This window comes from Bubalus kerabau, chromosome 1, assembly GCF_029407905.1.
Source record: "Bubalus kerabau isolate K-KA32 ecotype Philippines breed swamp buffalo chromosome 1, PCC_UOA_SB_1v2, whole genome shotgun sequence".
Classification (NCBI taxonomy): Eukaryota; Metazoa; Chordata; class Mammalia; order Artiodactyla; family Bovidae; genus Bubalus; species Bubalus kerabau.
Window position 1 is genome coordinate 70,764,037 of NC_073624.1, and position 25,930 is coordinate 70,789,966.

Sequence of the window (25,930 nt, forward strand, 5' to 3'; positions counted from 1 at the left end):
AAGCCATGTGGTCTGTGGGAGATAGAGACTTCACTCTTAAAGAGCCTACACAAACTCCCACATGTTCTGGCACCCAGTGCAGGAGCAGTAACTTGAAAGAAGCCTGAGCTAGACCTAGCAGAGTTGCCTGGAGAGGCAGGGGCTGGTTGCAATTCACCCTGGGGACATAGACATTCACAGTAGCCACATATGGGAGCCGTCTACCACATGGACACTGCTGCTTGCAGCTGCCATCATGGGATCCTCCCTCTGGCTCATTAATGCCAAGACCTGGCCCCATCCAACAGCTTCTAGACATCAGTGCTGGAAGTTCAGTTCAGTTCAGTTGCTCAGTCATGTCCAACTCTTTGCAACCCCATGGACTGCATGCAGCACACCAGGCTTCCCTGTCCATCACCAACTCCTGGAGCTTGCTCAAACACATGTTCATCGAGTCAGTGATGCCATCCAACCATCTTATCCTCTGTCGTTCCAGTGCTGGAAACCTCAGGCCAAACAACTAACTGGTTGGGAACACAGTCCCACCCATCAGCAAACAGACTGCCTAAAAACTTCCCGAGTTCACAGCCACATCTAAACTCAGCACTGCTGAAGAGTCCACAGTACCGGAAGGCCAAGACCCAGCTCCACCCACCAGTAGGCCAGCACCAGCAGCTCCCACCAGGAAGCCTGCACAAGCCTCTAGACCAGCCTAATCCATGATGGGGCAGACAGCAGATGTAAGAAAATCACAATTCTTCAGCCTGAGGACATAGTCCACCTCATCAGGCCAGACGCTACCCTGGGACCAGTGGGGACCCAGCTCTGTAACTAGCAGGCCAACACAAGCTTCAGGACACCATGAACCACATATGCAACTGTGTCAAGAACCAGACCCCTGTCCACCAATGATCTGACACCAGCTCTGGGATCCCTGGAACCTGAAGCCAGACTCTAGGACTGATCTTACTACCTGCCAGTAGTCTGGCACTGACTCCAGGATTCGGATTCATTCACCAGTAGTGGGTACGATAGTCCCTGAGTCTTCTGGACTCTGACTCCAACCACCTGTGAGTTAGTACTAGCCTCAGGGCATCCTGGGGTTCTGCAATCAGCTGCCTCCCGATCAGGCCCCACTAGCAAGGCAGAGTCTGATAATCATCTGGGCCAGAAGCCAACAAAACCCACCAGACTGCCTACACAGTCAATCTGTCACAACAGAAGGACCTAGACAGCCCTCTTAGAGGGAATCTCAAGAGCATATAGCTTAGATAACAAAAGAGGAGTGCGCTTCTGGGTGTTTTGATTTTTTTTTATACAACTAGAATGAATAATTCTAAAATTTGTATTGAAACACAAAAGATCTGGAATACCCAAAGGAATCTTGAATAAAAAGAACAGAACTAGAGATGTCACACTTTCTGATTTAAGACTATGCAACAAAACTATAGCCATCAAATTAGGATGGTACTAGCACAAAAACAGACATCTATCTATATCAATAGAACAGAATAAACAGCCCAGAAATAAACCCATGCACCTCATGGTCACTAATCTATGAAAAAAGAGGCAAGCGTATGTAATGGATAAAAAACAGTCTCTTCAATAAGCAATGGGAAAACTGGACAGCTACAAGTAAAGGAACAGAATTAGAAATTTTTGTCACACCATACATAAAAATAAACTCAAAATGGATCAAAGACTAAATGGAAGATCTGAAACTATAAAACTCCTAGAAGGAAACATAGGCAGAATACTCTTTGACATAAATTATAGCAATATATTTCTGAATCTCTCTTAAAGAGCAATGGAAGCAAAATCAAAAATAAACAAATGGGATCTAATTAAACCTAAAAGCTTTTGCACAGCAAAGGAAGCCATCAATAGAACAAAAGACAACCTACTACATGGGCAAAAACATTTGCAAACGATATGATAGATAAGGGGCTAATATTCAAAATATATAAACAGCTCATACAACTCAAAAAAATACAATTTGATTAAAAAATGGGCATAAGTGAATAGACATTTTTCTGAAGGAAAACACACAGATGGCCAAGTGGCATATGAAAAGATGAACATCACTAATCATCATGGATATGCAAATTGAAATCACAATGAGATACCACCACACCTGTCAAAATGGCTGTCACAAAAATGATCACAAGTCATAAATGTTCACAAGGATATGGAGAAAAAACAACCTGTGTACACTGTTGGTGAGAAAGGGAATGTAAATTGGTGTACCAGTATGGAAAACAGGATGGAATCTTCCCCCATAATGGAAAAATAGATCTATTATATGATGTAGCCATTCTATTCCAGGGTATTTTACCAATACAGTCAGAGAAAACAATAATTTGAAAGGATACATGCTTCTGAATGTTCATTGCAGCACTATTTACAATGGGCAAGTTTTGAAAGCAACCTAAATATCCATAGAGAGATGAATGTATAAAGATGTGGTATGTATGCACAATGGAATACTACTGAGCCATAAAAAGGATGAAATTCTGCCATTTGCAACAACATGGATAGACCTGGAGGGTATTGTGCTTAGTCAAATATGTCAGACAGAGAAAGACAAACATTGTATGTTATTAAAATAAACAAATTAATATGGTAAAATAGAAACAATCTCTTAGATATAGAGAATAAATTAGTGATTAATAGTGGGGAGATGAAAAAAGGAGGGGAAAAATAAGGGTTGAGGATTAAGAGACACAAACTATTATGTATAAAATAAGCCATAAGGATATAGTATATAGCACAGGGAATGTAGCTAACATTTTATAATAACATTAAATGTAATATAATCCATAAAAATTTTGAATCACTGTGTTATATACCAGAAACTAATCTAGTGTTATAAATCAACTATACCTCAATAAAAAGAAATAATTGAAAAACTTTCTTAGTACTACTTTGAAAACCCATTTAACAGAATCTGGCAAGACTGAAGATATGCAATGCTCCATGACCTAGAATTTTACTCGTTGGAATGTGCCTTTGAGACACCCTTGCACATGTGCAACAGGAAAGATACACAAGAATATTCATAGAAACTTAGTTCATAATGACAAGAACACAAAATATTCATGTATGGACTGTAACCACCAGGTTCCTCTATCCATGGGGATTATCCCAGCAAGAACACTGGAATGGGCTACCATGCCCTTCTTCAGGGGATCTTCCCAACTCAGGGATTGAACTCAGGTCTCCTGTATTGCAGCCAGATGCTTTACCAAAGAACCACTAGGGAAGCCCAAGAATACTGGAGTGGGTAGCCTAACCTTTTACCAGGGGAACTTTCCGACCTAGGAATAAACTGGGGTCTCCTGCAATGCAGGAGAATTCTTTATCAGCTGAGCTACCTGGGAAGCCAAAAAAAAAAAACCAGAGCAACATTAAATAATAATATTAACCACAGGTATTTACCATCAAATATAATGAATGTCACAAATATACTGTTTGGCAAAATAGCAAATTATAAAAACACAGTATAACACTATTATGTAAATCAATAACAAAATTCAGCAGCATGTCATGTGGATATACACAAATACATAGTAAAATTATAAATAAGAGCAAAGGAATTATAAATACAAAGTTTAGAATAGGGATTAGCTTAGGTAAGGAGGCAAAGAAATGAAATTAGAGTGGAAGACACATGTTCAAAAGAATTAGAAATGTTACATGTCTCAATTGGGTGGTGAGCACACTTGTGTTCTTTTAAGAATATGTCCTAAACATTCAGTTCAGTTCAGTAGCTGAGTCATGTCCAACTCTTTGTGACCCCTGAACCGCAGTATGCCAGGCCTCCCTGTCCATCACCAACTCCTGGAGTCCACCCAAACCCAGGTCCATCGAGTCGGCGATGCCATCCAACCATCTCATCCTCTGTCGTCCCCTTCTTCTCCTGCCCTCAACCTTTCCCAGCATCAGGGTTTTTTCAAATGAGTCAGCTCTTCACATCAGGTGGCCAAAGTATTGGAGTTTCAGCTTCAACATCAGTCCTTCCAATGAACACCCAGGACCGATCTCCTTTAGAATGGACTGGTTGGATCTCCTTGCAGTCCAAGGGACTCTCAAGAGTCTTCTCCAACACCACAGTTCAAAAGCATCAATTCTTCTGTGCTCAGCTTTCTTTATAGTCCAACTCTTACATTCATACATGACCACTGGAAAAACCATAGCCTTGACTAGACAGACCTTTGTTGACAAAGTAATGTCTCTGCTTTTTAATATGCTGTCTAGGTTGGTCATAACTTTTCTTCCAAGGAGTAAGCATCTTTTAATTTCATGGCTGCAATCACCATCTGCAGTGATTTTGGAGCCCAGAAAAATAAAGTCAGCCACTGTTTCCACTGTTTCCCAATCTATTTGCCATGAACCAGATGCCACGATCTTAGTTTTCTGAATGTTGAGCTTTAAGTCAACCTTTTCACTCTGCTCTTTCACTTTCATCAAGAGGCTCTTTAGTTCCTCTTCACTTTCTGCCATAAGGGTGGTGTCATTTGCATATCTGAGGTGATATTTCTCCTGGCAATCTTGATTCTAGCTTGTGCTTCTTCCAGCCCAGCGGTTCTCATGATGTACTCTGCATATAAGTTAAATAAGCAGGGTGACAATATACAGCCTTGACGTACTCCTTTTCCTATTTGGAACCAGTCTGTTGGTCCATGTCCAGTTCTAACTGTTGCTTCCTGACCTGCATATAGGTTTCTCAAGAGGTAGGTCAGGTGGTCAGGTATTCCCATCTCTTGAAGAATTTTCCACAGTTTATTGTAATCCACACTGTCAAAGGCTTTGGCATAGTCAATAAAGCAGAAATAGATGTTTTTCTGGAACTCTCTTGCTTTTTCCATGATCCAGCTGATGTTGGCAATTTGATCTCTGGTTCTTCTGCCTTTTCCTAAACTGGCTTGAACATCTGGAAGTTCACAGTTCATGTATGGCTGTATGTACATTAATTAAAATATTATGTATGTGTCAAATAATATGTAAATTATACTCATTAGATGTAAAATAGTTTAAACAAAAGGAACATTTGCATAGAAAATATAAAAGAAAGAAAGAAAGGAAAAGGGAAAAGAGGCAGAGAAATTTTTCCTAAATTCTTCCTCCAAAATATTCTTGTAGGGTGGAAATGGATCAGCAAAAGTCATTTCTGTACTGCACTGGGTTTGGCACTTTGAGTAGGTTTTCTGAGTCAATCTCATATGTTCAAGAAACATTCTTTTTTTTTTTTGGCAAAAAGTAAGAAAAGATCTTTGTTTTGAGGTTAGCACAGAACATAGCACAACTTATAAGTTCTTAAAAGCAGCTCTAAAAATTGTATGCAGTATTCACTATGGAGCAGTCCTTTTGATTGATTCTCTTAGAGACCCCACGACTTGGCTTTGGAGATGAAAACACATCCTTATCATGAGCCCTTGTTTTGCTGGACTGACACTCACAATTACTATGAATCTCTCCCATTTCTCTCAATTCTATTTTTATAGACTGAGAAGGTGCACTGGGATGACCATCCATGGGGACCATATGGATGATGTGTCTTCTCTGTTCAGTTCATATCAGTCACTCAGTCATGTCCGACTCTTTGCAATCCCATGAATCACAGCACGCCAGGCCTCCCTGTCCATCACCAACTCCCGGAGTTCACTCAAACTTACGTCCATCGAGTCGGTGATGCCATTCAGCCATCTCATCCTCTGTCGTCCCCTTCTCCTCCTGCCCCCAATCCCTCCCAGCATAAGGGTCTTTTCCAATGAGTCAGCTCTTCACATCAGGTGGCCAAAGTATTGGAGTTTCAGCTTCAACATCAGTCCTTCCAATGAACACCCAGGACTGATCTCCTTTAGGATGGACTGGTTGGATCTCCTTGCAGTCCAAGGGACTCTCCAGAGTCTTCTCCAACACCACAGTTCAAAAGCATCAATTCTTCGGTGCTCAGCTTTCTTCACAGTCCGACTCTCACATCCATACACGACCACTGGAAAAGTGGTGTCTTCTCTAGTGAAGTCCAAATCAGGAGGCTCGGCCCCAGTAGTTTGCCCCTTTTTAAAAGGTGAATATTGAAGGCTGCAGTTATAACTAGACATGGAACAAAGGACTGGTTCAAAATTGGAAAAGGAGTACGTCAAGGTTGTATATTGTCACCCTGCTTATTTAACTTACATACAGAGTACATCATGCAAAATACCAGGATGGGATGAAACACAAGATGGAATCAAGATTGCAGAGAGAAAATATCAATAACCTCAGAGATGCAGATGAAAACACCCTTATGGCAGAAAGTGAAGAAGAACTAAAGAGCCTCTTGATGAATGTGAAAGAGGAGCATGAAAGAGCTGGCTTAAAACTCAACATTCAAAAACCTAAGATCATGGCATCTAGTCCCGTCACTTCATGCCAAATAGATGGGGAAACAACGGAAACAGTGAGAGACTTTATTTTCTTGGGCTCCAAAATCACTGCAAATGGTGACTGCAACCATGAAATTAAAAGATGCTTGCTCCTTGGAAGAAAAACTATGACCAACTTATACACCATATTAAAAAGCAGAAACATTACTTGGCCAAAAAAGGTCCATATAGTCAAAGCTATGGTTTTTTCAGTAGTGGAATGTGACAGTTGGATCATAAAGAAGCCTGAGCACCAAAGAATCAATACTTTTGAACTATAGTGCTAGAGAAGACTCTTGAGAGTCCCTTGGACTGCAAGGAGATCAAACCAGTCAATCCTAAAGGAAATCAATCATGAATATTCATTAGAAGGACTGATGCTGAAGCTGAAGCTCCAATACTTCGGCCACCTGATGGGAAGAGCTGACTAATTAGAAAAGACCCTGATAATGGGAAAGATTGAAGGCCAGAGGAGGGGATGACAGAGGACAAGATCGTTGGATGGCATCACCAACTCAATGGACATGAGTTTGAGCAATTTACAAGAGATGGTGAAGGACAGGAAAGCATGGCATGCTGTAGTCCATGGGGTCTCAAAGTGTTGGACAGGATTGAACAGGATTCAATCAACAACAGGATTGTTGTTGACTGAACACAACAATTTAAGGCTGCATTATTCTTCAGTTTGGTTCACTGTAGCCAATTTGGAGGCAGATGAATAATATCCTCCTTAACATCTTTTTAATATTATACCAGTAACCCTAATTTAAAATTTTTTAAGCTTTATTTGTGGATCTGTGTGCTATACTAAGGAAAAGAAGAAAACATGCACAGTGGGGCAAAAACAGGATTGTGAAATATGAAGAAACTTTTTATAAAATTCATATTTTGAAAGATGACTTTTTTGTTTTAAACACAGGGGGAAAGATTTATAAGTGTTTATAAGTGTCACACCACATCTTCCCTCCCTGGCATACTTCTTCCGTAATGCTAATTAAATGCCCATGTGTAACTATTTTAAGTGTTAACAAAATTCAAGGCAGGCTTAACTCTAATCAGAAATAAGAAAGTAAGTTGCTAATCTGTGGACTTTACAGAGGAAAAAGAACTAGATTGTAAAATCATATTTCACAGAAAAATCTAAATTGACTTTTCAGGTTATGAATACTTAATTGTGGTAGGAACAGTCCAGAAATATCCCATTTTAATTCATTTGGGAAAAAGTATTTATTCACTATGCTGAGTCTCATGCTCAGGAAAGAGAACAGAAAGAGGCATAATTATGAGCTATCAAGCTTAACACACATATATAAGACAAATATCCTCCCTCCCCCTGTTTCATGGCAGGATTGAACCTGCTTAATATCATACTAGCAGTAAAACCCAAATAGTGGCCAAAGATATACTCTGGCATGAAGAAATATGACCTACAAAAAGTACTGAAAGGAAATTCACATGTATACATATTATTAAGATAAGTATTATTAAAGGTGCTTTCATTAGTGGATAATTACACATTGAAACTCATCTTTGTTGCCTGTCAACTCAACATTTTAACATCTTAAAAATGGAAATGGTAGGAATAAAGCAGATTCACGGTTCTGTACTCTTTGAATATTATTTGCAGAAGTGACAGTAATCTTGGAAACATTTTAATACTCATTCATTCCCTATCAAAGCCATATTAGGATCTCTGCATCTTCACTTGAAAAGAACTGCAATGGGCAGACCCATATTTAGTAAAAGTAACTCACCAGTAAAGGCAGAACACAACAGTCTGTATTAAAGGGAGTTTCCTTCCATAGACAGCGAGGAAGAAATGAGAAGAACTTACCTTTATGATGGTTTGCACTGGATACAACTTTCCCCCACAAGGTTACAATAAATATTATTATTAGCAGTTTTCCTTTTGTTGCTTTCTGTAAGTATCTCTTACTCATCCTGCAAAAAATAATAATAATAATAATAAAAATCTTAAGTATGTGAACCCACTGTTTTTCCACTATAATCATGGTACATTTACAAGTTCCTATGACATTTTAACACCTACATTTGCATTTCTTATATTAAAATACTGTTCTCTGCATATAAATTATGAACAGAAAAAAGATTAAAGTTTTCCAAACAAAGTACCTTGATACAATGCAAGTGATAAGAGAGGCCCTAGCTCTATCAACCTTGTTTCACTTAATGACAACTGAAACCAACCAAAAAACATTACTATTTTTCTCTCCATATAAATATAGATTCATCTTTTTCAAAAAATTCAAGGCACAGCTGTTTGAATAATCTTTAAGTAAGTGATTTGTTTTAATTTTAAAAAATTCTTCTTCAAAGCCAAGTCAAATGGTCAGGGTAAACAGTTGAGATAAAACGTATTTGATGAATTCCTGCACAGAATAAAATCATTTCAAATCTACTATTTCTAATGTGCTTTTTAAAAGTCACTTTACTGTACAACATCACTACTGCTGAAACACAGGTGTCTTAATATTGTTGAACCTACCATGCTGTACTTTATGAGTAGAAGAAAAATGAAATAGCAGAATGAAAAATGGCAAGTTAACATTTGCAAGTTGAGACTACAAAACAGGAAAACAAAGCAATGTTATAATAAAATAATAGCTACCCAAAACAAAAGTTTAGCACCTACTTTCTGTAGCACTGAATACAACATTATTTCAACTGTTCTTCAGGACAAATTGGGGATGTTGGTATGTCTATCCCCATTTTGTAGATGACGAAGGACAGAAATTACATTAAATTTGTGTTTAATGATAGAGTGAAAACTCAAACACCAAATTGCCTTAATCTAAAATCTTTACATTAACTATTATATTGCTAAGGGGTAAGCAAAATATAAAACATAATCCATCCGCATTTTATTTATGAGGGAGATAAAATATACATCCATCACACTGTACCTCCCCAGATTCGATCCTGAATGGATGGCACTCCATTCTTATCTGACCTGCATTCTTGTCTTAGTTCCAGTGCAGGTTTGTGAGGTCGCTTCCTCACCTAGCCTGATTCCTCCTCCTGAGTCCTCCATGTTATCTTTTTGCTCACACCTTCACTTCCAAAACATTCTGTCTCCAAAAGTATGACTCCGTGGTAGCAATGATGACTGTATAATTTTGAAGAGGAGTCACTCATACCAATAAATGGATTAAAAATAAATTGATATTTTATGCATATTTAATACAGATACACAGTTACACTTCTTGGCCTGGAGAGATTGTTCACACTGATTCAGATGTTGAGGGGGCAGCACTGTATGACTAAGAACACAGACTCCAGACTTACTCCTGAATCAGACTGGATTTGAGTCTGGCTCTCTTGGCTTCTGATTGAGTAATCTTGTGTGAGTTTCTGGATCTCCTGCCTCAACTTTTTCTTCTGCCATATGGAGTATGTATGTGAAGAGCCTGGCCCCATGGCTGGCATGTATAAGGGCTCAATGACTATGAGCCTGGAAAGTGTTCAGTCATTTGCATGTTTTGTTGTTCCTGGAGTACATGAGAGGCCCATCCATGCATGAGATGCTTGAAGGGAATTTCAGTGGGCCCAACAGCTGCAAGTCCTCCATGGACCTTGGTCTTGTGACGTGTTTAGATAATGTACAAAAGAATAAGTGTTGACCTTTGGATTAGATGGCTTGGTTTAAAATCTGGCTTCTCGCCTACTGTCTATATGACTTTATAAATTACTTAACTAAGTATTTTTGCAACCAAAATGAGAATAATATCTATCTCATAGTTGTTGGTACAAAAACTAAAGGAGTTAGTTCATGGAAAGAATTTACCACTACACATACAAGATAATTAATGTTCAATAGGTGTTAACCATTACTATGGCCATAACTTTGTTAGACCTGCATTTCCCAAATCTGTGTGTCCTGCAAGGCATCACTTCACAGAATGTTAATACAGTATTGAAAAACAAAGGGGGCAAGTAGATTTATAAAACTCTGGGTGCAACCAGATTTTTTGAAACAAGAGGCATGTCTGAGTGTACAGCATTGTCTAGAAACCTTTCTTCACAGTGTAATACAGTATACTAATGTCCTCAGGAAGTATCTTAGAAAAACAATCTGGTTTAGGTATATTCAATCTCAAGTGCCCATTTAATTCCCATTTAAAATCTTCTATTCTATTACCTTTGTGGTTTTTTGGCACTCTTACTGTTAGGTTTGTTATGAGATTCTTCTTTTTCTCACATTTTTGCCACCATCCTGCCTCCTCTCCTACACCCAATCCCTGCAACAATATTGTACTGCATAACCTATAACAGAATGAACAGTTTAGCAAACTTCATCTGACAAGAAGAGCTGCTTAGCATAATTCTTGATAATAGCTTTCCCGTAGCAAATGGCCTCTGCTACAAGGTCAATGACCCATTGTATTTTCCCTATCATTGTTCACCGACCACATGGCATGACAGAACTGACAACTGGTCAAACTGATAACTAGACATATGGAAACAGAAACACCCACAAAGTCACCAGGCTGTCAAACTGAAAAAGGAAGGAGAAAGCAGGTCAACATATGGAAGTCTGTAAAGACCCCTGCCTTTCCTCTCATACCACCCCTACCCCTATCCAGTCAATGACCACGTTCTGTCAATACTGCTTTCTGAATATCTTTTACTTATGCACACATCCCTGCTGCAATACTGCAGTTCAGGCCACCAAAATTTTTCATGGGCAACACGCAGTCTCCTAACTGGACTTCCTGCTGCCAATATTGTCGTCCTTGGGAACCAAAGGCTGAATCTTTGTCTGCTTTTCATGTGATTCTGTTTGTCATATTTAGTACTTAGGAAGTACCTGATAAATACTGCTAACGGAGTGAAATGCATTCTCTATGTGTGCTGTGCTTAGTCACTCAGTTGTGTCCAACTCTTTGTGACCTCATGGACTGTAGCCCACCAGGCTCCTCTGTCCATGGGATTCTCCAAGCAAGAATACTGGATTGGGTTGCTATGCCCTCCTCCAGAGGATCTTTCCAACCCAGGGATCAATCCCAAGTCTTTCGTGTTGCAGGCACACTCTGTACCATCTGAGCCACCAGGAAAACCCATATAGCACACTCTATATTGTAGCCAAACATGTAACTATGATCATGAGACCCCCTTCATATGATTGAAACCTTCACATGATTCTCTTCTAGGTTTAAGGGAAAGAAAAAAAAAAAAAAAACTTGTACTGGTATCAGAGTTAAAAACAATAACTTAACTTTTTCTGTCTTTCTTTCTCCAATCTTACTTTACACCATTCTTCCCCAACTCTCTCTCCATGTACACTCATAGTCAATATTTTAATTCTACAAAATTTCCTCTACATCTTCCAGCTAAATCTCCATGTCACCTGAAACATGTCACCCACCTCCATGTGCCAGACTCTTCAAACTGCTAACTTCTATTCATTGGTCAGGGTGTAGCTTAGAATTCCTTCTTTCTGGCTTACTTCACTCTGTATAATAGGCTCCAGTTTCATCCACCTCATTAGAACTGATTCAAATGTATTCTTTTTAATGGCTGAGTAATACTCCATTGTGTATATGTACCACAGCTTGCTTATCCATTCATCTGCTGATGGACATCTAGGTTGCTTCCATGTCCTGGCTATTATAAACAGTGCTGTGATGAACATTGGGGTACACGTGTCTCTTTCCCTTCTGGTTTCCTCAGTGTGTATGCCCAGCAGTGGGATTGCTGGATCATAAGGCTGTTCTAGTTCCAGTTTTTTAAGGAATCTCCACACTGTTCTCCATAGTGGCTGTACTAGTTTGCATTCCCACCAACAGTGTAAGAGGGTTCCCTTTTCTCCACACCCTCTCCAGCATTTATTGCTTGTAGACTTTTGGATCGCAGCCATTCTGACTGGTGTGAAAGGGTATCTCATAGTGGTTTTGATTTGCATTTCTCTGATAATGAGTGATGTTGAGCATCTTTTCATGTGTTTGTTAGCCATCTGTATGTCTTCTTTAGAGAAATGTCTATTTAGTTCTTTGGCCCATTTTTTGATTGGGTCATTTATTTTTCTGGAGTTGAGCTGTAGGAGTTGCTTGTATATTTTCGAGATTAGTTGTTTGTCAGTTGCTTCATTTGCTATTATTTTCTCCCATTCTGAAGGCTGTCTTTTCACCTTGCTAATAGTTTCCTTTGATGTGCAGAAGCTTTTAAGGTTTATTATGTATGAAACGAGTTGCCAGTCCAGGTTCGATGCATGATACTGGATGTTTGGGGCTAGTGCACTGGGACGACCCAGAGGGATGGTATGGGGAGGGAGGATGGAGGAGGGTTCAGGGTGGGGAACACATGTATGCCTGTGGCAAATTCATTTTGATATTTGGCAAAACTAATACAATTATGTAAAGTTTAAAAATAAAATAAAATTAAAAAAAAAAAAAGAATTCCTTCTATAGGATTTGGTCAAGACCATGTTAAAAGCTGGAGAAGGCAATGGCACCCCACTCCAGTACTCTTGCCTGGAAAATCCCATGGGCAGAGGAGCCTGGTGGGCTGCAGTCCATGGGGTCGCTAAGAGTTGGACACAACTGAGCGACTTCACTTTCACTTTTCACTTTCATGCATTGGAGAAGGAAATAGCAGCCTACTCCAGTGCTCTTGCCTGGAGAATCTCAGGGACAGCGGAGCCTGGTGGGCTGCCATCTATGGGGTCGCACAGAGTCAGACACAAGTGAAGCGACTTAGCAGCAGCAGCAGCATGTTAAAAGCCCTACTCTATATATACCAGGCACATGTCACACTGTAATATAATTTTCTATTTACTTATCCCCATCCCTTACTGTCATACAAGATTTCTAAAGATAGGGACTGTGAGCCACACATTTGAAAATACCTAGAGCCTGAGAGTCTCTTGAACTGCAAGGAGATCAAACCACTCAATCCTAAAAGAAATCAACCCTGAATATTCATTGGAAGGATAGATGCTGAAGCTCCAATAATTTTGCCACGTGATGCAAACAGCCAATTCATTAGAAAAGACCCTGATGCTGGGAAAGACTGAGGGCAGGAGGATAAGTGGGCGACAGAGTACAAAATGGTTAGATAGTATCACCGACTCAATGGATATGAATCTGAGCAAAGTCTGAGATGTAATGAAGGACCTAGAAGGCTGGCACACTGCAGTCCATGGGGTCACAGAGAGTCAGAAATGACTTAGCAACTGAACAATAAAAGAGAGCCTGGCCCAAGGTTCAGCTCAATAACTAAGAGAGTATTTGTTGAATGTGGGTCACATCATGTTGTAGAGCCAAAGATATCGTGCCATTGCCAACATGAGCAGGAAGCAAGTGTGTGTCACTATTTTAGGATGAAACTAGGAAAAGACCCACAGAAAGAAGAAAGTGAGATAGGGGTAGGGGAGGGGAAGATAAGACAAAGTGAAGAAGAAAAAGAGAAGGGAGAAATCCAATCTGGAATGTGATTTATTCTGATTTTAAAATAAAAACCAAGATTGAGCAAACTGAAATGTAACAGAGTGATGACTGATGTTTCACGAAGGGGCAGCACCCAAGAAGAAAACCCTAAAGAAAATAGGCTGGATGGTATGCTTCTTCCTGACCTTGTACAAGAGCACAGAGGGTGGGGGCACTCACTTCTCATTCAAGGTGCTAAACACCAGGTCTCAGTCTAAAAATTTCCCCCATAGTCAAAGGTTGAATGTACTTTCAAAATTGTCACACTGATGTTTTGTTTTTTACTTTTTTTTTTTAAAGCAACATTTAAGTGAACTTTATAACAGCAAAAGCTGTGAGAAGAAGAAACTGGAAACTGAAGGATAAATTCACAGAGAGGATGAAACCTTGAAATTGCTCCCCAAGCAGCAGCCACTGGCAAGACAGGGGAAATAGAATAATTGAGAAATGCTAACCTTGGCGGTGAAGGATGTTGAAGTGAAAAGCTGTCAAAGTAGAGAACTGACAATTAAATCTCCAGACTTTCTTTTGCTCTTCTCATCTGTACTATGTTTCAGTTATATCCATTCAGATGTCTGAATGGTGTTAGAACCCTCTGCCCCCACACTGATGTTAAAAGTGTATTTTAATTATAAATAAGCAAGAAACTATTATGCTGCTAGAAAAATCACTTTACCATAAAAACAGAAGGCAGGTTTAACTAATATAAAGAAGATGGAAGGGGAAAAAAGGTGGGAAAGACTTATAAACAAGAAGATAAAAATCTGGAGCCTGGAACCCAATCACCTGGCCTCTCCTAGAGCTTAAGGCACTTATTTGTGGAAGTAAAGGTCATGTGTATGTGTGTGTTTAGGCACGCTTGGTCATTCAGTCATTTCTGACTCTGTGACCCCTTGGATTATAACCAGCCAGGCTCCTCTGTCCATGGGATTTCCCAGGCAAGAATACGGGAATAGGTTACCATTTCCTTCTTCAAGGGATCTTCCCAACCTAGTGATAGAAACTGAGTCTCCTGTGTCTACTGCATTCCAAGTAGATTCTTTTACTCCACTGAGCCATCAGGGAAGCCTTAATAGTGGTCATATAAGGCAATGTATATTGGGTTGGCCACAAAGTTCATTCAAGTTTTTCCATGTTACAAAAACCCAAAGGAACTTTTTGGCCACCTCAGTACAAAAGTCTTTTTATAGGACGTTTTTCTACACTAATCTAACATTCATATCAACCTTGTGTCAACAAATTACGATGGCATGAACTTTAACAGCCAAATCTAGTACAGGGATTTAACTTTGAAATAGAATGCTCCAACTGGTAAGTTCCTTCTGTCCTGATAGGGACCAGAATGGTACTTATAAAATGTAAATCAAATAATACCACACCCCGCTCTTTGCTGAAAACCCTAGAAATTTACCTGTGTATTGAAATAAGAGTAAAAATCTAAATTTCTCACTGGAGAGAACGTTCAACATCATCTCCCTGCTTGACTTTTCTGACCTCAATTCACATCCATGTTCCCCTCCATCTTTACACTTCAGACACATTGGCCCTCCCTCTGTCCCTTTGTCAGAGGAGGTAATCAGGAGGACATAACTGCTGGTTGATACTCAAGCTGTACCCAGGCAGTCGGAGGGTCCTTCCCTGTCCTAGGAATGTATATTCTGCCCACCGTGCCCACAGGGAGAGCTACTCCAAGGGTGTACCTTGAGAGGTGATGTGTGCTGCTAAGACCATCCAGACCGAATACATGACTGAACCCTAGTAAGGCCTCTTAAGATTTGCTGGGCAGCTGCGGAATGATTTCCATCATCCAGCACCTAAGACAAGCCTCCAATGTAAGTTCCCTTGCTTTTTAAATGCTCCACTTACCAATCTGTAGTGTTTTCTCCCTTGTGCATCCCTCCTCACCCTCCACATATGGAGGCCAGTTTCAGATTTCACCCTAGAAACTTCAAGGGTGTAAACCAATCCCCTTGCAGCCAAATTCATTCTAAAACCCAAATTAAATGTTAGCTCTGCCTTGAAAGCTCTCCCTCTAGTCTTTGCATGGTCAGTTTCAGTTCATAATCACCTCCACAGAGAACACCTCCTGAGCATCTTACCCTTCAGAGTCCAGAGACACCCACCCCACTCTCTCTTGTTCCTAATATCCTGTCGTATAGATGTTCCTCATCTTAAAGTGGGGCTACATCCAGATTAATTCAGTGTACATTGAAAACGCATTTGATACACTTAACCTACAAAACATCAGAGCTCAGACCAGCCTACCTTAAGCATGCTCAGAATACTTACATTAGCCTTTGCATGCATGCTAAGTCGCTTTATGTCCGACTCTTCATGACCCTATGGGCCGTGGCCCACCAGACTCCTCTGTCCATGGGATTCTCTAGGCAAGAATACCAGAGTGGGTTTCCATACTCTCCTCCAGGTCCTGACCCAGGGATCGAAACCAAGTTTCTTAAGTCTCCTGCATTGTCAGGCAAGTTCTTTATCACTAGCACCACCTGGGAAGCCCAACATTAGCCTACAGTTGGGCAAACATAAAGCCTATTTTGGAGAAGGAAATGGCAACCACTCCAGTATTCTTGCCTGGAGAATCCCATGGACAGAGGAGCCTGGCAGGCTACAGTCCATGGCGTCACAAGAGTCGAACATGACTTAGTGACTAAACCACCAAAGCCTATTTTACAATGAAATGTTGAATATCTCATAAATTTATTGAGTGCTTTATTGAAAATGAAAAACAGAATGGTAGTATGGGTACAGAATGATTCTAAGTGAAGCAGCTATTTACTTTTGGGATCACATGGCTAACAGGAAGCTTCAATTCACCCATATTTTCCAGTATCAGGAGCAAGTATTGTACCACATATTGCCAGACAAGAAAAAAATTCAAAGTATAGTTTGAAAGTATAGTCAAATTCAAAGTTATATGAATGCAAACCATTTAAAGTTGGGGACCATCTGTATTTCCTCCATTTATTATAATCTGAAATTATTTTATTCACTTATTTACATATTTGAGGTTTTTATTTTCTTCTTTCTCTCATTAAAATGTTATTTCTATAAGGACAAATCCTCTCCACTTTTTTTTTTTTTTTTTTTTTTTTTTGCCCCACCACACAGCATGTAGAACTTCTCCAACCAGGGATTGAACCTGTGTCCCTGCATTGGAAGCACAGTGCTTTAACCACTGGACTGCCAGGGAAGTCCAAGTTCCTCTCTATTAATCACCATGCCAGCACACAGAATACCTCACAGAACATCAAAATTTGTTCAATGAAGGAATCTGTGCCTTGATTTTAGAATCAGAACAAATGAATCCTTTTTAATGGAGGTTTCATTACTTTTTTATTTTAAACAACTAAATGTCTGCTATACTCAACGGCTAAGAATGTCAGTGGAAAGTACGGTGCACACACTGGTGGAGAGATACAAAATGAAGTGAGGAGCATGGGAGATGAGAAAATGGAAACACTAAATCACTCTTTTAAGAAACATACTGAAAAGGGAAGTAGAGACAAAATGGTAGCGAAAGACTTGAACAGGTGATTGGAAAAAGCCAGAAGGAAGAGGTACGTTAAAAATACCAAAGTCAGGGTAGACTAAGATTTGTAAGTATCTATGCTCTACAAAGACAAGTTATTATGACAATATTATTATTATCCTAAGTATTGTTATTACTTTTAATTTCCCTATTTTATATTGAAGCAAATGCATCTTCCAAAATTAATTATCCTTTGTTTTCTGATAGGTTATTACAATAACCCTACTAAATATGACATCTTGGGCCACAAATTTCACTACGTTGCTGGTTTTATCCAATAATAATGTCCAACTTGACTAGCATTTATGTTAGTCAAGAATATTGCTATTGCAATATTCTTTGAGGCAGGCAGACAGTGATATCAGTATTGAGATTAGATAAATATAGATGCATATTAAAGTATAAGGGATCCATGTGTGTACATATTTTGTACATACAATATATAGTAGCAAATTTAAGAGATAATCATGTGACCCTACCAATAATCCTGTGGTATTGTATTATATTATCCAGAAGCTGAGGTGGTAATCTCTACTCATTTTTATTATTGGTATTCATTTGGATCCACTTTATACCACATATCCAATACCATGACATTATAGTATTTCACACCACACTTAACTGTGTATGTTATTTGAATTAGAATCTACCCACTGAATAGAATCTGGATTTCCCATTTTAAAATTATCAAAAGTTTATAGACTTACGGGACTTCCCTGGTGGTCCAATGGTTAGCAATCCACCTTGCAGTGCAGGAAACAGGTTCAATTCCTGGTCAGGGAACTAAGATCCCACATGCCAAGGGGCAACTAAGCCTGTGTGCTGCAGCTGCTGAGCCTGAGTGCCACAGCTAGAGAGAAGCCCACATGTCCCAGTGGAAGATTCCATATGTCACAACCGAGACCTTAAGTAGCCAAATGAATATCTAAAAAGTAAAGTTTATTTACTTTGCATTTTTGTATGCCAGTCATAAGATTAGTCCAATTAGTTCACATTTTTTTAGGTAACTTCAAAGCAAAGACTTTGGAATATAATCCTGGTTCTCACATTTTTCTAAATGGAAACAATAGCTATAAAATTCACTCAATACATCTGTGTTTCATGATGAATGTACCTTTTACATTCCATTCAGTTAAGAAGTCGACCCTGGAGATTTAGCCAAGAAAGCTCCACTGGTTTCTAAGGATTGCCTGGCAGCAAATATAAGCCTCTTTTAAGAACCACTATTGCCTCCTTCCTTCACCCAAAATTTATACTTCCATTCATTTTCCTACAATACTGCAATTTTGGTGGGTATAGAAATCCAGGAGTGCTTTTGCTTTATGCCTAGTAATGTACAACCAAAGTGCTGATTTTACATAAATGCGTTTGCCACCTACAGACCATAATGATAGGAAATAGAAATGTATTATCATTCAAATGATTTTTCCTGAAACATACAATATTCTAAGGCTCCAAGTGCTAATACCCAAAACAGACAAAAACACTATAGGCAAAATAAAGCAATCATTTATGAAAGACACCTGAAATGACGAGGGCTAAGCTAAACCACATTGCTGTGCATGTTATTACAACTGAATCACTTACCTTCCTTTTCAATCTATAAAATGGGAATGCCATCTATTTTTTCAAATAGGAATGTCATTAAAACTAATAAGAAATTGTGTGATGGTTTGAACTTAAAAGAAAGTTATATGCTAAATCAGCAATACTACTATTTCTTCAAAGATCCTTCTTTCAGAGCATGGCTTGCAAGGCAGAACTGCTTACCTGAATATTATCCTAGCTCTGACATACAATAGGAAAATGCCTTTGTCGAGTGTACTTAACAACTATGAGCCTCAATGCCCACATAAAGAATGCATAAATACTATTACATACTGGTAGGACTGTTGTAAGGAATAAATACAGTGTGTATAAAGAATCTGACACAAAGCCAGAATAAAGAGTAAAAGCAAGTTCTATCATTTTATCTAGAAAATCATCAAAAGAAGATCACCATATTGCCATGACACTGGATAAAGGAAAGACTATTGTTTTTCATTACTGTGGTCTATGGACTACAAAACAATCAATCTTTAAATGGTGTATCTATTATTTATACTCACTGCATGATCTGATGAAAGGTGAATTAAAACTTCAGAGTTAAGGATCCAGTATCTACCAGATATTAGTCTATTGAGATTAGACCTAATCTCAATAGGTTGAGATTAGGTCTAATCTCTAGATTAGATAATAAAAATCTAAGATTATCAGATAAAATAAAGGATGCCAACTTAAATTCACTTTTATATTTTTACAGGTTTACTGAGAAAAATAATATATTAGAATGCTGCAAATATTAGTGTATACAGTTTGATGCATTTGGCCATGTCAACACTCATGATACCATCATCATTATCAAGACACACAAATATCCATCACCTCCTAAATTTCCTTGTGTTGTTTCCTTCTGTGTATAAGTCTGTTAAGGACAATGTTTAACATGAATTCTACCATCTAAATAAATTTCAAAGTGCACAATGCCACATTGTTAATTATAGCACTATGCTGTACAGCAGATTTTCATAACTTATTCATGCTTTATAACTGTAACTTTATACCTATTGAATAACTCCCCATCTTCTCCCACATCCTCTGGCAAACAACTTTCTGTTTTCTGCTTTTGTAAGTTTGACTAATGAGATACCTCACATGAGTGGAATTATGCAGTACTTGTCTTCTTGTGACTGACTTATTTCACTTAGCATATTGTCTTTCAGATCCATCCATGTAATCACAAACAGCAGGATTTCCATCTTTCTTAAGGCTGAATAATATTCCCCTACATGAGTATACCAGGCTTCCCTGGCGACTCAGTGGTAAAGAACCTGTCCTCCAGTGCAGGAGGCATGGGTTTGACCCCTGAGTGGGGAAGATCCCCTGGAGAAGGAAATGGTAACCCACTCTAGTATTCTTGCCTGGGAAATCCCACGAACGAAGGAGTCTGGTGGGCTACAGTCCACGGGGTAGAAAAAAGAGTCGGACACAACTCAGCAACTAAACAACAGTGAGTATACCACATTTTCTATATCCACTCACTTGTCAGTAGTCATTTCGGTGGTTTTAATATCTCAGCTATTGTTAACAACACAGTAGTAAACTTGGAAGTGCAGATCTCTCTTCAAGATATTAAGTTCAATCGTACTTTAGAAATATACCCAGGAATGGGATTGCTAGATTCTTATGGTATTCCTATATGGATGAATTTTTTGGGTGGCATCACGAACTTAATGGACATGAGTTTGAGCAAATTCTGGAAAACAGAGAAGGACAGGGAAGTTTGGCATGCTGCAGTCCATGGGGTCACAAAGAGCTGGACATGACTGAGCAACTGCACAATGACAATGATATTCCTATCTTTAATGTTTTAAGAAACCTGAAAAGTGTTTTCCACAGTGCTTTGTAGACATTCTCACCAACAGAGTGCAGAGGTTCTAATTTCTCCACAACCTCACTAACATTAGTTATCTTTTGGCTATTTGGTGATATCTCACCATGGTTTTGATTTGCATTTCCCTGATGATTAATGATATTGAGCATCTTTTTATGTACCCGTTAGCCACCTGTAAGTCATCTTAGGAAAAACGTCTATTTAATCCTCTGCCCATTTTAAAATCTATTTTGTTTTGCTTTTAGATTATAAAAAGTTCCTTATATTTCAGAAATAAATCCCTTATCAGATTTATCTAAAATTCACATTTAACTGCTGCTGCTGCTGCTAAGTCACTTCAGTCGTGTCCGACTCTGTGCAACCCCATAGACAGCAGCCCACCAGGCTCCCCCGTCCCTGGGATTCTCCAGGCAAGAACACTGGAGTGGGTTGCCATTTCCTTCTCCAATGCGTGAAAGTGAAAAGTGAAAGTGAAGTCACTCAGTCATCTCCGACTCTTCTCAACTCCATGGACTGCAGCCTACCAGGCTCCTCCGTCCATGGGATTTTCCAGGCAAGAGTACTGGACTGGGTTGCCATTGCCTTCTCCAATTAATTTTAAATAAGACATTAACACTGACTTCTATGTGGAAACATGCTTGAAGAAAAAAAAAAACATACTTAGAATATAGTGAATAGTAGAAAATAAAATAAATCTTCATATGTTTTCTGATTGTCTATTTTCTGCATATAGACTCAAGAAAAGATGTCTAAAAACTACTTCTTCAACTTGGCTTAAGTTCTTCTGACCAATGTTTAAGATATGAATTGTATATTCCAGTTTAAAATGTAGCGAATTTAGTCTTATGGCAACTAAGGACATGAGGCTTGAAGTCATAATGGGATGTTGAGACTACTTTGTACCACCTGCTCGAGACATGCTATTTAATTTCATAAAGCCTTAGTTTCTGCTTATGTAATATGTAGATAATAACAATACCTACTGGAATGCTAAGTAAGTTAATTTATTTAAAGTTCTAAGCACAGATCCTGACACATAGTAATTGATCTATAAATGCCAGCTGTGACACAGTAATCATTTAAAATTCTTCTGTGATTAACTTCTTTTTTCAATACGGAAAAACCGGGTAACTGATCTCCGTATCTTTGCCACAAGGCACAAAGAAGACAACACTAAACACATATCCTTCATTCTCACATGCCCTGTTGGGGTGTTTTACTCCTTTCAGAGTACAGTAGTTAAATCAATCAGATTTTAATTTAATCTCTCTTTTGCTTCACAATATTAACCTTAAATAAAATTCTTTCTCTGCATTTCTGTTTTGTATTTAGTGCCCTACTCTTACGATTATTTATCATTCTTTTTAACTATGAAACACTGTTTCCACAATTCAAATCTGCTCTTCCCAAGGGAAAAAATTAGCAGAAGGCATTATGGTTATGCACTTGTGGCACAGCAGTAAAGGATCCTCCTGCCAACACAAGAGACGTGGATTTGATCCCTGGGTCGGGAAGATTCCTTGAGAAGGAAATGGCAATCCACTCTAATATACTTGTCTGGAAAATCCTGTGGACAGAGGAGCCTGGTGGGCTACAGTCCCAGCGATCACAAAAGAGTCAAGCAGGACTTCGTGAATGAACAACAACAAACAACATTATGATTCCCTGGTATGGTCAAAGTAAGATTTCACACCGAACCACCCACAACAAATAATATATGACATCAAACAATAAACCAGAAGCAAATGTGAGTATAACTGAGATAAATCTTAAAATGAAGTAGAGCTATTTAATTGGAAAGAAGCCTAGGCTGTACCATTTAATATAGAATATATGTGTACTATCAAATGATGGTGCGTTGATGATATTTATAAAGGAGATGGCTGGATTATTAAAATCTAGACAACACAAATCTTATTTCATGCTCAATCTCCTCCTACAAAAACTTTAGGCAAATATGTCAACAACTAGAAAAATCTTGATTTACCTCCTCCCACCTTCTTACAGCAATGATTCTCTGTGAAAATATGGCTAGAAACAGGTGGTAGGAGACAGGCAGTATGTAGACAAGCCACAAAACATCCACTCCTGAGTGACAGAGATGGTGATGTTTCACAGCTGTTGGGTGGCATATAACTAAAAAGAATAAGAAAACTCCCAATCATACTCACTCTTTGATAGATGCCAAAATCACAAACCTAGGATATAATTTTGTGATTCTGTATGGCAAAATCATCACCAGCTCTACATATAACATCTAAATTCCACATACAAGATTCATAACAAAATATTTTCTTCCCCTTTTAAGTAAAACTTTTATGATTATTAAAGGAAATATTTTGTAGTCATAAAATCAGTTCTAAATATTTGTCCTCTCAATTACCACTGAGACTAGGTAAGTACTTTTTTACTTTTGCTCTAGTTATCCTTGTTCTCTTAGGAAATGAGGCTGCAGGAGAAATTCACTCCACTTCGCAATTTCTCCTTCATGCTAACAAAGAAGCAAAAGAATGAGTGGCAATGATAAAAATAATTCATCTTCAAGGGTTCTTTGTTAGGATAACTTTTGTAACTTAAGAATGACATATTCAGGCTTTTCTGGTGACTCAGCCGTAAAGAATCTGCCTGCCAATGCAGGAGATGTGGGTTTGATCCCTGGGTTGGGAAGAACCCCTGGAGGAGGAAATGGCAGCCTACTCTAGTATTCTTGCCTGGGAAATCCCACGGACAGAGGAGCCTGGCGGGCTACAGTCCATAGGATTGTAAACCGTCAGACATGACTGACCGACTGAACACACACACACGCAACGACACTTTCTCACTGTAACTACAGCTACAGGTCTGAGGGCATCCAGTGTGGCCCACAGGCCATCACACATTGTCCACTAATAATATACATTCAGGAGAGAAACATATCTTTACCAATAAACCACTGCAACATAGTCCCTCCCTCAGCATAGAACCTTCTCAGCAGTAAGTGACCTAAAAGGTTAAAGTTGTATTTCTGAAGGCCTCCTCTCATATAACCATCCCCCAAAAGGTGCTAATATTAACTCATTTCAACCTTACCTTTGAAAAGTATAAAAGCAAGAAAACCTTGGACAAGGCACTGACAGCTGTGTTGAAATAAATGCCATTTTACAGCCTCAAAAACAAACAAAAAACAATGGAAAGAAGTCCAAGAAGAGGTAATCAAGTTCAACAGAGTCCACACTCTGCTCTAAGAGTAATGGTTTGAGCAAAATGTTTGGACACCCATGGGTACCATCATTTAACTCCAAGCACAGCAGTGTTGCAACGCATGATTAAAAGAGATTGCAGTTCTGAGACGTGTACATTTTCACTACTTCACTGCATACACACTCCTTGTGTGTGTTCAATATTTGTACATAACTTCATAAACGTTAATGAAATCCTTTAGAGAGAAGGGTGGCACATCAGCAGATTTTAATATAGTAAAGTATTATACTGACTTTTCAGTTAATAACATAAGCAATTGAGAAGTTAGTTCATGAAGAGTTAAAGCAGCAACCACTATATGTTTAGACCTCATTGTCCTACTCCAGTATCCTTGCCTGGAGAATCCTGTGGACAGAGGAGCCTACCGTCCATGGGGTAGCGAAGAGTCACACACATACATACTGCTTACTGGCTTCTTCCTTTCACAACAAGATTTCGGCTCCTTTTAAAATCTTACTTTTTTACCCTTTCCAATATCTGGAATTTCCTTTTCCGAATAAAATCACATAATATACAGTATTTCCATCCTTGCCACCAGCCGTTTCTTTCCATCCCCATCATTTTCTTTACGGTGAACTTGGTTTCTTTGGTTGGAGGGCAGGTATGTTCCAGCAGTATGCAAATCACACAGCGAAGCAGCAGTCAAGCAGTTAAATGTGCACTCTTGAGACATTTTCCCAATGATTAGACTTATTAGATTCTGAAATTATAGCCCAAAGTGGTGGCAGAAGGGTGTTACCTGAATCTCTTTCAGAAAAATTCCCCCAAATAACACAGACTAGAGGGAAGTCCTACATTGGGGCCGGGGCAGGTAGGATTAGTCCAAGCTACTGATTGAGTCTCCCTGATGGCTCAATCAATAAAGAATACACCTGCAATGTAGGAGGCCCAGGTTAGATCCTTGGGTTGATAAGATGCCCGGGAGAAGGAAATGGCAACCCACTCCAGTATTCTTGCCTGGGAAATCCATAGGCAGAGAAGCCTGGTGGGCTACAGTCTATGGGATTGCAAGAGCTGAATACAACTTAGCAACTAACCCATTACAGCCAGTCATTCCATATTTGTTGAAAACCTACTGACCTTATTTCCTCCCAATTTATATCCTCTTACTTCATTGTCGGGAACAATAATCCAAGACACAGCAGGTAGAATACTTTACAACTGTGCCAGATACCATGTCAGTTTAACAGCAATTTAACCAATAATCCCTGAGTTAACACTCTTCTTATGTGTGTGCTGTGCTTAGTCACTCAGTCATGTCCTATTCTTTGAGACTCCATGGACTGTAGCCCACCAGGCTCCTCTGTCCATGGGGATTCTCCAAGCAAGAATACTGCAGTGGGTTGCCAGGCCCTCCTTCAGGAGGATTTTCCCAAACAGTGATCTAACCCAGGTCACCTGCATTGCAGGCGGATTCCTTATCATCTGAGCCACCAGGGAAGCCCAATACTCTTCTTACCATGTATAATTAAAGTACTTTGTCAAGTATTTTATAAATTATACTTCTTAGCAAATCACATTAAAATAGCTAATATCATATAGGATAAACATCATGCTGTGTATATTTAGCAGAATATCATGCAGCCTTGGAGAAGGCAATGGCAACCCACTCCAGTACTCTTGCCTGGAAAATCCCATGGACGGAGGAGCCTGATGGGCTGCAGTCCATGGGGTCACAAAGAGCTGGACACACCTGAGCGACTTCACTTTCACTTTTTGCTTTCATGCATTGGAGAAGGAAATGGCAACCCACTCCAGTGTTCTTGCCTGGAGAATCCCAGGGACAGCAGAGCCTGGTGGGCTGCCGTCTATGGGGTCGCACAGAGTCAGACACAAGTGAAGCGACTTAGCAGCAGCAGCATTCAGCCTTAAAAAGGGATGA

General features: G+C 39.2%; 1 protein-coding gene across 12 annotated transcripts in view; it reads right to left on the minus strand.

Annotated features, from left to right (window-relative positions):
• The window catches only part of TAFA2 (TAFA chemokine like family member 2), a 582,804-nt gene that overhangs the window by 168,125 nt on the left and 388,749 nt on the right, over positions 1–25,930 (minus strand). For all 12 annotated transcript variants that reach the window (XM_055579232.1, XM_055579231.1, XM_055579230.1 and 9 more), the window contains one exon: positions 8,221–8,327. In XM_055579232.1, the coding sequence (XP_055435207.1) occupies positions 8,221–8,326 (106 nt within the window). In that variant the 5' untranslated portion in view covers position 8,327. The remainder of the gene's footprint in view (positions 1–8,220; positions 8,328–25,930) is intronic.